This window comes from Solanum lycopersicum, chromosome 12 (assembly GCF_036512215.1).
Source record: "Solanum lycopersicum chromosome 12, SLM_r2.1".
Taxonomy (NCBI): Eukaryota; Viridiplantae; Streptophyta; class Magnoliopsida; order Solanales; family Solanaceae; genus Solanum; species Solanum lycopersicum.
Genome location: NC_090811.1, coordinates 68,527,130 through 68,539,262, shown reverse-complemented (window position 1 = coordinate 68,539,262; position 12,133 = coordinate 68,527,130). Strand labels below are relative to the sequence as shown.

Here is a 12,133-nt window from a genome sequence, read left to right as displayed (position 1 = left end):
ATGTAGAATCTTCAAATTATTATTATGTATTGCTAATTTAAGTACTTGCTTAATTAATTAATTATTCATGGATTATGTAAGACTGATTGATCAGTTATTACTGATTATTTATGACAAGAACTTCCATTAGGATTAAAAATGGACAAATTGACCATCATTATTTTAAAATCACGATTGCTTAATAAATGCGATCGTGTATTTAGGATTTTAAAAAAATAAAAATTCAAAATTTCAGAACATAAAGAAGTAAATATACGAAAAAGGCAAATGAGATCAATAATTACTATATATGTATATATAAAAAAAAATTTGACCAATCTTCTTAAACTTGGTATAATTTAACGTGAATTGAAATATTAATGTTAACGTTTTAAAAAAAATAAAAATGTCCATTTTCAATTTTTGATGGGATATTTATATAAAACGAAAACGATTTTCGCATCAAGCAACTACTAAATTTTGAGTGTGCTAAAACACACACATATTTTACGTGATAAATCTCGTGCGATTGAATTAATATATCTCATCATTAATTTTAATCAAGTAAACACACATTTTACGTGACAAATTTCACATAAATTGATATATAAAATATTGTGTATCTCTTGAAAAATATAACATATTTTATGTGATTAAAACGAGGGCGAAACCGTGTGGGTTGATAGTGAATGACAGGTAATAAGTATAGCAGTATATATTAGATCCACCGACGATTTATTTCTTATATTTTTAATCCAACGGTTACCAGAAAACCGAAATTGATTGTGAGCCGTTGATTTAAAACCCGATTACCAAAAATGACCCGAAAATGAATGTAGCCCTAATTTATGTCAAAGGGGGATTTCTCTCATTTTTCTATATAAGCTCTTCATTCATTTCATTTCTCCCTTGCCCTTCTCCTCCTCACTACATTCTACTTCAATCAAAGGTCAATTTCTCTCTCTCTCCTCTTTCTCTCTCTATATGTATATGTTTATAAATATGTTTGATTGATTGATTGATGATGTATAGTACTGTTTAAGTAGTTGTAATTGTTTTATATGGTATCCGAAACACGAGGTTTAAGTTACCTGGAATCTATTGTTGATGGAAGGTGACGAACTTAAAAAAGTAAAATTAGTTGAGAGGACAGTTTGACAAGTTACCCTACTATTGGTTTTGGTAGAAGGTGTGAGTATCTCGTAAACTTAAATTAGTTGAAGGTACAACTTGACCGAGTTACTTCCTATATAGTGTTGGTAGAAGGTGACAGATATCTCGTAAAACTTAATTAGTTGAGGGGTCAGCTTGATAGAGTTATGTGGTATGGTAGAAGGTGACAGATATCTCGTAAACTTAATTAGTTGAGGGGTCAGCTTGATAGAGTTATGTGGTATGCGAGAGTTGGTTTGGATATCACAATTATTATAAAAAAGAGTTGTTTTCTATGGATCTGTTTTAAAGATGTTATTTTGATGTTTTGCTATGTTGTTTTAGCTCTTTTCTTGTATGTGTATGTCTTACTTGAAAAGGCTATGCTAATTTCTGTGTGTTGGTTTCAATTTTATGAGGGATTTTGAATTCAAGTTTACATTTTTTAACTTGATCCAGTAATCTTTATTACTCCTTGTATGGCACGGAGTTTGAGAAATTAAAGAATACTTTTTGAATTGCGTGATTTTAAACTAATGATACGTTGAATGTTACTACTTACCTATGTTGATGCATTATGAAACATTGTTTTTGGCCAAATTTAGTATACTCAGTGTCTCTTTGGTTTACTTATGGAGTCTATTTCCATGGTCATTTCCGTTGTTCGAATTGGTTTTTGGTTACTGATATGATGCGCTTTGTCCATGTAGATTTAGAGAAATGGAGACTTTCTTATTCACATCTGAATCAGTCAACGAGGGACATCCCGACAAGCTCTGTGACCAGGTCTCTGATGCAGTGCTCGATGCCTGTCTAGCTCAGGACCCTGAAAGCAAAGTTGCATGTGAGACTTGTACCAAGACCAACTTAGTTATGGTCTTTGGAGAGATCACCACCAAGGCCAATATTGATTATGAGAAGATTGTACGTGACACTTGCCGGGAAATTGGATTTGTGTCCCCTGATGTTGGTTTGGATGCTGACAATTGCAGAGTCCTTGTGAACATTGAGCAGCAGAGCCCTGATATTGCTCAAGGTGTTCATGGTCATTTGACTAAGCGACCTGAGGAGATTGGTGCTGGTGACCAGGGTCACATGTTTGGCTATGCCACTGACGAGACACCGGAGTTGATGCCCCTTAGCCATGTTCTTGCTACCAAACTTGGAGCTCGCCTTACTGAGGTCCGCAAGAATGGAACTTGCTCTTGGCTTAGACCTGATGGTAAAACACAAGTGACTGTTGAGTATCACAATGACAATGGTGCTATGGTTCCTCTACGTGTTCACACTGTTTTAATCTCCACTCAGCATGATGAGACTGTTACCAATGATGAAATTGCTCGTGATCTCAAAGAGCATGTCATCAAGCCTGTCATCCCCGAGAAGTATCTTGATGAGAACACCATTTTCCACCTCAACCCTTCAGGCCGTTTTGTCATTGGTGGACCTCACGGTGATGCTGGTCTCACTGGCCGTAAGATCATCATTGACACTTACGGAGGTTGGGGTGCTCACGGAGGTGGTGCTTTCTCTGGGAAGGATCCTACCAAGGTCGACAGAAGTGGAGCCTATATCGTGAGGCAAGCAGCTAAGAGCATTGTTGCTAACGGTCTTGCCAGAAGGTGCATTGTTCAGGTTTCATATGCCATCGGTGTGCCTGAGCCATTGTCCGTCTTTGTGGACACTTATGGAACTGGGAAGATCCCTGACAAGGAGATTCTCAACATTGTGAAGGAGAACTTTGATTTCAGGCCCGGAATGATTTCCATTAACCTCGATCTACTGAGGGGTGGCAATGGTCGATTCTTGAAGACTGCTGCCTATGGGCATTTTGGTAGAGATGATCCTGACTTCACATGGGAAGTAGTTAAGCCTCTCAAGTGGGACAAGCCTGAAGCTTAAACTGGAATATAAATGTTTCATCCCTTATGTGACAAAGCTTACTATAGGCTGCATGTTGGCTTTTGTTTCGCCTTTTCTTTTGATTTTTTATTTCTTATATTTGTTCTTTTTTTAATGTGGTTTTAGAAATATTGTTCTAAGTTTCTTGGATAAGATAAAGTTTGAGGAATATGATATCATGGATTGAGATATTAAATCTTGCCTTTTGTTATGTGTTGCTGACTGCTGTAGACAGGATAGAACTTTTCGATTAGTCGTGGCTTTTGTTATCTGTTCCTTACACAGCCAGCAAACTGTTACTAACATAAATATGAGAATCTCTGAGTACGAGAAGAAGAACTATGTGTTCCCCCAACTGCTTTTTTTGTTTTAATATGCTTGTAGCTTCCTCTATGTCTGGGATTACCTATGAAATAGAATCTGTACGTCGAGGCTCAGACGTGCAGATCCATCAAATGCAGTTGGATATTCCTTCTTAAGAGGACACTAACCCTCCGGATCTTGCTAGCCAGGGAAAAAACACAGCTTAATACAGCTCTGGATTGTATTCTCTAATGAAAAATACAGCTCCATGAGCAAGAGGCTTTGCAGATATAAGAAAAATGGAGAAAAACTAGTCTAGGAATCCATCATATAATAAACAATAGTCAAAGCTGAATTGGTATTTTAACAGTAAAAGGCAAAAACCAAAAAGTAAAAGGGCAGCAGAACCTGCTTGGAACATCGAATGTAGCATTCTTGCCATAATAGCTCTCTCTATTTAGGAAAAGAAGTCACACCTGATACAGAGTTAGAGAACAAACATGGCAATACCACACGATAAAAGATTGAGCTTTACAATGATACAGTAAAAGTGATCCATTCGTGCAAGGCTTAGATTCACCTTCTCGTAAACTTGGTGACAAGGATAGTTACCCGCTCCAAGCAGACAACTGAGTGATCTTATCAATCTACAGCTCTGCTGAAAACACTGAAGATGTAGCTTTGGTGCTCCAATGCATTGTTAAATTAAATTTCATATTTAGTTCTCAAGTAGGCATTAGCTCTAGCTTATCTTGGCTGTCGCAGGAATCTGAGGCAGACATCATCCGCTTTTCTTGCTCTAAATCATAGACTTTGTCTGTCATTCCTTCCTTTCTATATGCCTCAGCCATAACAGTGTAAGTTGTGTCATCTGGTCGGAATCCCTTATCTTTCATTCGCTTGAAAACTCTCTCCATCTCCAATAAGTCCTCTGCCTTTGCACAAGCATAAATAACAGAACTGAAAAAGGAATTGTTTTCAGGGATCTCCAACTTCCCAGCTAATTGGACAGCGTTGATCACCTTAGGAAAAAGGCCTGCATTTGCATATCCTCTAATGAGACAGCAAAAAGTCTTGGTGTCACCTTTAACGCCTTCAGCACGCATTTGATCAAATGTGTACTCCATATGCTTAGCATCCCCTATATCTGAAAACGCTTCGATGACGTTGTTGTAAGTCGATGTTGTCCAAGGAAATGAAAGTTTACGCATGTACTCCATCACCGATGACATCTTATCGTACATTCTTTTCTTCCCATAAGCACTAATAAGGATATTAAATGTTCGTGTCTCTGGCTCAATACCGAAACTACAAAACTTCTCATACCATCTCTCCATCATTTCAACTTGCCCCTTGTTGCCAAATAAGCTCAGGATTGTGTTCATTGTCCATATATCAGGTCTGCTGTCTGTGCTCTCAAGCATACCCGAAAGCACTTTCTCCATCTCTTCATATTTCCCTGCTCTCCCGTAACCACTCAAGACTATATTTTGGGTGACAGTGTTAGGAACTATGGAACGTTCAGCCATTTGTTCATAAAGAGAGTCAACCAGATCAAACCGGGATGCATCCACACATGCCTTAATTAATATACTGTATGTATAAACATTTGGCTGACAATAAGGGAGCTCAATCATCCGTTGTAGAATCGTAAATGCCTTGTCAATTATGTTGCTTCTACAGTAAGCACCAACCAAGGCTGTATAGAATTCTGGTGTGGGATCCAATCCCTCTTCAATCATTGTATCAAAAAGTTGTTGTGCTTTCCCTGGTTGCCCGCATCTCCCAAGAAGTACAAGAAGCTTCATATATGTACTCTCTTTCGATTGATAAAAGGGTTGTTCCTTTAGCATTTCAAATACCTAGAGGCAAAAATGCATTGAATTATCTAAACCTCATGCTTGGAAGTGGGAAGAAAAACAGAAGAGAGTTAGAGACATCCAATTGGCAAATACATCAGCAATAAAAGCACCAAGGAGTTCTATACAAAAGAAATATTCGAATGCAAGCCCAAAAAACAATAAGATGCAGTAAGATTACTTAAAAAAAGAGGGTAACCTTCCATTTACCTTTGTATTTTTTGGGAATAGGGAGTCTGAAGACAACTTATGTGCACAAACTGCAAGTGAGCTCTTTGATATTTCAGAAAAAGTGATACTCCAGGTTCAGGTTTTTAAATGTTTTCGAGAGTGAAATCTATCCAAATGAGGAGCTTAAGGTACTCAGGGTGGCTCTGCATGAAGTGAATACTCCAGCTTTGAACAATATCGATCAGAGTGCATCTCATTTTTCACCAGTGTTATCAAAAGCGCAAAGCACAAATATGTATGTGTAGTCCAAGATTAAAAATCACAACCATGAATAAACTCCATACACCAAGTCTCTAACTAGACTAAGAAGACTCCTAGCATGCACCAAAACTGTTATAAGTATGACAGAAAGAAAAGGACTCCCTCCGTTCCAATGTGTTTGTCTCATTTTCTTTTTTTTTTTTTGGGAACTTTTCAATTCTAACTTCACACATGACGAGTTTCAAACCACGAAATCAAAGACTAAAACCACAACACTCAAACGTCTTTTTTATTTTCTTAATGAACTCCATATCAAGTCAAAACCAATCAAATAAATTGAAAACAAAGGGAGTACAAGTATGATACCAACATCTAACTATGCACATCGCCTCTTCCTTTATTTCCGTTGTGCTTTTCTAGCTAACTCTACATGGATTTTGAGATATTAAAGTTTTTTAAAGCAAAAATCCCACATTATGCTTCAGCTCTACCTCACTCCATTCTATGTTTGCTTGGACTCTTTAAAAAGGATTCCGCCCCGTATTAGATCCTTCAAAAATAACTACTTTTGAAGAATCCAACACACACCCGTTAACATTTCCGAAGAGTCCAACCAACATAGATCCCATTTACCATCTTCAATCATCACAAACATTGCACCTATAAACTAACTTCAGCAAACCTCATTACTCAATCAACAAGAGAGCTATAAAAAAAGAACCTTTACAAGAAATTGAGCAGCCTTACATCATCTAACTCAGAAAATCTACACACTCAATTGCTTCCAAACACTTAACCAGATAATAACAAGGGTTTAAGAGCAAAAGGGGTTTTACAAAATTGAGCAATGCACAGAAAAAAAACAAACAACAATATCAAAACCAGCAAAATCAAAAGGGGATTTTAGCAAAAACTAACCTCAAGAGCTTGAACCCATTGTTTTTTCTCAATATACTCAGAAAGAGCTTCAGTAATAGTATTAACCCAAGCTTTAGCATTACTCTTTCTATCCAATTTTTTCTTAATATTCTTAATGGGCGTTCTCTTATTGTTTTTAAAACCAGATTGTTCAGTGAATCCTGGGTATTCCCCTTGTTTCCAGTGCTTTTTCTTCGGAAATGCAACTGAAGAAGAAGCACGGCAACATATTACGGCGATGAGTGGCCGCCGGAAGTCGAAAAGACGACGAATGTTACCGCCGGCGGGATGAATTAGAGGAGAGAGAAAGAGTGAAGATGAAGAAGATAAAGAAATAGAATTGGTCGCCATTTTCTTCTCAATTAAACATTCAATTTCTTTTTCAAATATATCATGATATATATATATATATATATAATATTATAAAAAAATTAATTTTATTTTGGTCCGTATTTGATATCTATATCAAGATCCTAATTAATTCGACTTTGAATTTGAATGCTTAAAAAAATATAAAGGAAGAAACAACTCTAATACGATTATATTCATACTCGAACTCAAGATGTGTGTTCTTATTTGTATTAATTGTAAATTTGTGTTTTAGTTCAATTTTTTTTTACTTGTTTTTTTGTTATAAATTTTATTTTTTAAAATTTATTTTTACTTGTTGAAAACTTTATATATAAACTAAGTCATTCTATTTACTTATTCAAAAATACTTATTTTCTTCTAATATCTAAAATAAGATACTTTTAACAATAAACTAATGTTATTCCATTCTATATGTACAGAAAACAGTGTGTACACACACTTTTTATCATTCATATCAATGCATGTGTATAGAAACAGCAAGTCAAGGCTTAAAGGGTGGATGACAGAGACGCAACAACTAAGCTTACACTATTTTCTTTTTCTATTCGTTTCAATTTTACTTGTCATGTTTTATTTTTTTTAAAAAAAAATTATATAATATATTTTTTAAATTAGTTAATTTGACTATAGAGAACTGAAATGTACTGAGGGAATACTATTTATGACTAATAAAACCTATAATAAATATTCACTTTTGTCTTTGCGTATTGATTTGAGTTTTTTGATTATTCTCTTTCCTTTTGTTGCTCTTTCAGTTCACAGATCAAAACCCCCCACACTTTCAAGAAGGTTAGAATCTTGTAAGAACTTCTAATTTTAAAGCCCCTTTTTACTTTTTTTTTTTGTGAAATTTGGGGTTGTTGAGTTGATTTTCTGCAATTTTGTGTCTATATAAATCATGGGGTTGTTATAATTTTTCAGTTTTGTGGAAAAAAATGGAACCCCAGTTGAAAAGATTGTTCCTTTTTCAGTTACAAGTTTCAAGAAAAGAAAAAGATTGTTTTTTTTTTGTTTTTTTCAAGATTATTTGCTGGGATTACACTTCCCGTTTTTTTGTTGTGAGATTTTTTTAGAGTATGTTGGATGTTATAATGTTTCTTGCTTTTACAGAATGTCACTTCTTTTCTTTTTTTTGATGTCATTAGCTTATACTGCACAGCTTGTTGTGGATCAGTAAGTATCTGGAAATGTGTGGTGGTTGTTATACTGCTGATTAGTGGTGGTGTTTCCTTGTTTTGAGACAATTTTTGTGATTTTTGGACTGTTTGAGTTGTTGTATTTTGTAGATTTTGTTGACTGAGCTATGAGCTGCTTCAGTTGTTGTGATGATGATGATATGCACAGAGCTACTGATAATGGGCCATTCATGGCACACAATTCAGCAGGTTAGTTTTGTCCTTATATCGAGAATCTCTTCCGATTGTTTTCTTAACGTTTTCTGGGGAATGAGTCCAACTGTAGACAATTGATATAGCTAACTAGTTTGTCGTTGAGGCATAGCAGTAATAGTTGTTAGTTTTGGGTAAGGGAAAGGTTATGGTAGTGGAATTTGATTTCAGGACTTCTACACTTATGGTGAATACTTGAGCATTCTGGGTATCTATTGTGATTCTTTTTTTCGTGTTGCGGGGAATGGATCCAAATAGAGCGGAATGAATATAGACGATTGATACAGCTAAACAAACTAATTTATGGTTGAGGCACAGTAGTAATTGTTGTCTAGTTTTGGGTATGGAAAAGGATAGGGGAGTGGATTCCTAACTGGGGTATCAGTAAATTGGAAGCTCGAACATTTATTATGCTTGTATTTGATGTTTTCGTGGTCAGTTCCGGTTGAAGCCTTGTAAATTGATAAATGATCAAGTAAAAAGATTGCTTTGGTGTTTTACCTATCATTTTAGACTCTTTCTTCATCTAATGTCATGCTTTTGTTCATGGAACTTTTGTTTAGTCCATAATTTTTTATTTCAATCCTACCTAACTGGAGAACTTTTTTATAGGCAACAATGGAGGTCAGCGTGCCACAGAAAGTGCACAAAGAGAGACACAGACTGTGAATATCCAGCCCATTGCTGTTCCTTCCATCGCTGTTGATGAGTTAAAGGATATCACTGATAACTTTGGTTCGAAAGCTTTGATAGGTGAGGGATCATATGGAAGGGTATACCATGGTGTCCTGAAAAGTGGACGTGCTGCAGCCATTAAAAAATTAGACTCAAGTAAGCAGCCTGATCGAGAATTTTTAGCTCAGGTTAGCTACACCCTATTATCTTTCATTTGACTATGTTATATTGCACTCAACCTTTGTAACCTTGTTGCATATGATGCATGCAATTGCAGGTCTCAATGGTCTCAAGACTAAAAGATGAAAATGTGGTTGAATTACTCGGTTATTGTGTGGATGGCGGTTTTCGTGTGCTAGCCTATGAGTATGCCCCGAATGGATCTCTTCATGACATTCTTCATGGTATGTGAACTATGCTATTGTCCGTACTGGAACCATGTTTTAATCCTACCTTCTCATCAGCACTAAAACATGTTGAGTCATCCATGATGAGTCAAATTTTAGCAAATCTAAAGAACTCGTCTCTGTAACTTGTGTTTGGAAATTATTGTTATTCAATCCAACTATGTCAAAGTACATTTCAGACTCCATTTTAAGAACTTCATTAATGCACCTTGCAGTGAATGCGCCCTTTAGTAGTGGTTAACACTGCTTCATCCCAAATTCTGAAGTTCGTTTCTAATGCATTCTCTGACATGAAAAGTGCCATAAATGATAGTTAGTTTGCACCTAGATATCTTCAGACAGCCTTGCTTATTAAGAACCATCAAATTCTTTTTCTTCTTTTCGCTTTTTGTTGTATATGATTCCATTGTAAAATATACCCCATCTCAATTCTCATTTAACATGGAAACACTCAAAATTAAGAGATCAGTTAGATTTCATATTCTGTTGATGATATATAAAAAAAAGTATTTGAAGTTGTTAAGAGGAAAAGTATGTGTAATTGCTTTAAATTCAACCGGTAAATCGGATTGATCAAAGTCCAAAGTTGTGTATAGAATGCTATGACTTGTAGATTTGTGCTATACATTGGGGCCTCACAGAATTGAATGTATATGCTAAGTTAGGATAAAGTATACTCGGTACACAAAGTTAGAATATTGCACCACAAGGTATGTATTCCAATGATGTATGTGCACACAAAAAATCCCATCAGGTACTTCGGTACCAGATTTCAATTATAGATGGTGACGTTGGTGTTATGCAAAGGGAAAAATTTATTTATTAGTAATTAGCATGTTGTATGTCAGTTGAACATTCAGTGAACCAGGGTTTTATTTAGGTCCTTATTCATTTCATCTGTATTTTGCTGTTTCTGATATTTTTATGGATGTCTATTTTCGTCTGTATGTATGGCCAATTTGATAGAAGAGAATTGGAACTTCTCATTGATATCTCTGTGCATGGCCAATCACGTTTTCTTTACAAGATTTTTTTTACAACTCTTGATGGTGGTAGTCTCAACAAGTAAATGTGTTAATGTGTATCATGGCTACTGCTAAAACATCGTTATGGGTGCGTATTATGAGGATGGATAGAGATAATGTCAATCTTAGAGTGCTTGGACTGATGTTACCTTTCTCAAAAAAAAAAAAAAAAGAGTGCTTGGACTGGGAATTATACTTTTGGCTGCTCTCTTCAGTTTTTCTGTAACATATTTTGTTATTGCAGCAAAATGCATAATTTTCTAGTTTGTGATTGCAGGAAGGAAAGGCGTGAAAGGTGCACAGCCAGGTCCAGTATTGTCATGGGCTCAACGAGTTAAAATTGCGGTTGGGGCTGCAAAAGGACTGGAGTACTTGCATGAAAAAGCACAGCCTCATATCATTCACCGTGATATTAAGTCTAGCAACATTTTACTCTTTGATGACGATGTTGCTAAGATCGCAGATTTTGATTTATCAAATCAAGCCCCTGATATGGCAGCACGTCTTCATTCCACCCGTGTTCTTGGGACCTTTGGTTATCATGCACCAGAGTGAGTCTCTCTGTGAATGTATAATACAAATAAGCACATGCTTGGTTAACATATTCTTAGCTGATCTTCCCCACGACTAATCTAATATGCAACAGAAAGCAATGTTAGGCTTTAAGCTCATATTTCTGAAGTCATACCCAATTATATTTCACTTTTATTCTGATGACCTACCCCACCATCACTTTTGAGTTGCAGATATGCAATGACTGGTCAGTTGAGTTCAAAGAGTGACGTTTATAGCTTTGGCGTTGTGCTCCTGGAACTACTTACTGGCCGTAAACCTGTTGATCATACATTGCCACGTGGGCAACAGAGTCTTGTTACTTGGGTATAGCCTTCTAGATTCTCAAATGCTTCATCTAATTCACCATTGTTCAATAATTCTCTTGATTGGTCATCGATGTTATTCACTGTTGTAAACAGGCAACGCCAAGACTTAGTGAAGATAAAGTGAAGCAGTGTGTTGATGCTAGATTAAATACAGATTACCCTCCAAAGGCAATTGCAAAGGTATGCACTCAAAACGGAGAATTTTCTTGCCTAATGAAATAAGATTCCTGTCTCGTCTCCTCAACTATGTTAATTAGTAACCAAAAAGACGTCCGAACAAGTGTAAAGATCAAATGTTTCATTATATTCAATCGTTTCCGCTTATCTGCCTTACTGAAACAGATGGCTGCAGTTGCTGCCTTGTGTGTGCAATATGAAGCTGACTTCCGGCCAAACATGAGCATTGTCGTAAAGGCTCTTCAGCCTCTGTTGCCTCGACCTGTACCAAGTTAGACATCAAGCTTGTGAATTTTCTCCTTACCCCTGCCTTTACGTCATGAAATGAGAAAGATTGATATCGACATTGAAATTGGTATGAGTCACAAGAGGATCGTGAATTTGTGATACTGATAGTCACCTGGACAACTACTCCACAACAATGTTACCTCCACCCCCCCCCCCCCCCCTTTTTTTTTTTCTTCTTGTTGATTGAATGCCAAAGAAATTGTATATTCACTGTAATGGAAATTACTTTGCAGATTGATTTTCATGGATTTGTGTTGAGATTTTGACATTCTACCAAGCCACAGTTATATTAGTAGATTGTTGAAGTTGTAGTTTTTGTTGTTACTGCTTTCACTTCTGTATTCCCTTTCTCAAATTGTAGCTTTTGTATCAAAA

The 12,133-nt window shown here is 36.1% G+C and overlaps 3 protein-coding genes across 4 annotated transcripts; 2 read left to right on the top strand and 1 right to left on the bottom strand.

Moving 5' to 3' along the window:
• Positions 1 to 890: 890 nt before the first annotated feature.
• On the top strand, positions 891 to 3,229 carry SAM2 (S-adenosylmethionine synthase 2). Its single transcript, NM_001309376.1, has 2 exons — positions 891 to 928; positions 1,842 to 3,229. The coding sequence occupies exon 2, from the start codon at positions 1,852 to 1,854 to the stop codon at positions 3,031 to 3,033; it is 1,182 nt and encodes a 393-aa protein (NP_001296305.1). The 5' UTR covers positions 891 to 928; positions 1,842 to 1,851; the 3' UTR covers positions 3,034 to 3,229.
• A 421-nt stretch (positions 3,230 to 3,650) lies between these two features.
• LOC101247998 (pentatricopeptide repeat-containing protein At3g06430, chloroplastic) lies at positions 3,651 to 7,092 on the bottom strand. Its single transcript, XM_004252898.3, has 2 exons — positions 6,546 to 7,092; positions 3,651 to 5,198 (listed from the first exon to the last, which is right to left on the bottom strand). Exons 1-2 carry the CDS (start codon positions 6,894 to 6,896, stop codon positions 4,062 to 4,064), a joined length of 1,488 nt encoding a protein of 495 aa, XP_004252946.1. The 5' UTR covers positions 6,897 to 7,092; the 3' UTR covers positions 3,651 to 4,061.
• A 417-nt stretch (positions 7,093 to 7,509) lies between these two features.
• On the top strand, positions 7,510 to 12,072 carry PTI1 (Pto kinase interactor 1). Of its 2 annotated transcripts, none has more exons than XM_010316363.4 (8): positions 7,510 to 7,706; positions 8,204 to 8,302; positions 8,918 to 9,168; positions 9,258 to 9,384; positions 10,690 to 10,963; positions 11,159 to 11,291; positions 11,387 to 11,473; positions 11,636 to 12,069. In XM_010316363.4, the coding sequence occupies exons 2-8, from the start codon at positions 8,221 to 8,223 to the stop codon at positions 11,744 to 11,746; spliced, it is 1,065 nt and encodes a 354-aa protein (XP_010314665.1). In that variant the 5' UTR covers positions 7,510 to 7,706; positions 8,204 to 8,220; the 3' UTR covers positions 11,747 to 12,069.
• The last annotated feature ends 61 nt before the right edge of the window (positions 12,073 to 12,133 follow it).

Coding starts and splice junctions, on each gene's coding strand:
- LOC101247998 (XM_004252898.3), bottom strand. CDS start 6,896: ATGGCGACCAATTCTATTTCTTTATCTTCTTCATCTTCACTCTTTCTC. Junction 5,199..6,545: donor AATGGGTTCAAGCTCTTGAG/GTTAGTTTTTGC, acceptor TTTTGCCTCTAG/GTATTTGAAATGCTAAAGGA.
- PTI1 (XM_010316363.4), top strand. CDS start 8,221: ATGAGCTGCTTCAGTTGTTGTGATGATGATGATATGCACAGAGCTACT. Junction 8,303..8,917: donor CATGGCACACAATTCAGCAG/GTTAGTTTTGTC, acceptor ACTTTTTTATAG/GCAACAATGGAGGTCAGCGT. Junction 9,385..10,689: donor TCTTCATGACATTCTTCATG/GTATGTGAACTA, acceptor TTGTGATTGCAG/GAAGGAAAGGCGTGAAAGGT.
- SAM2 (NM_001309376.1), top strand. CDS start 1,852: ATGGAGACTTTCTTATTCACATCTGAATCAGTCAACGAGGGACATCCC.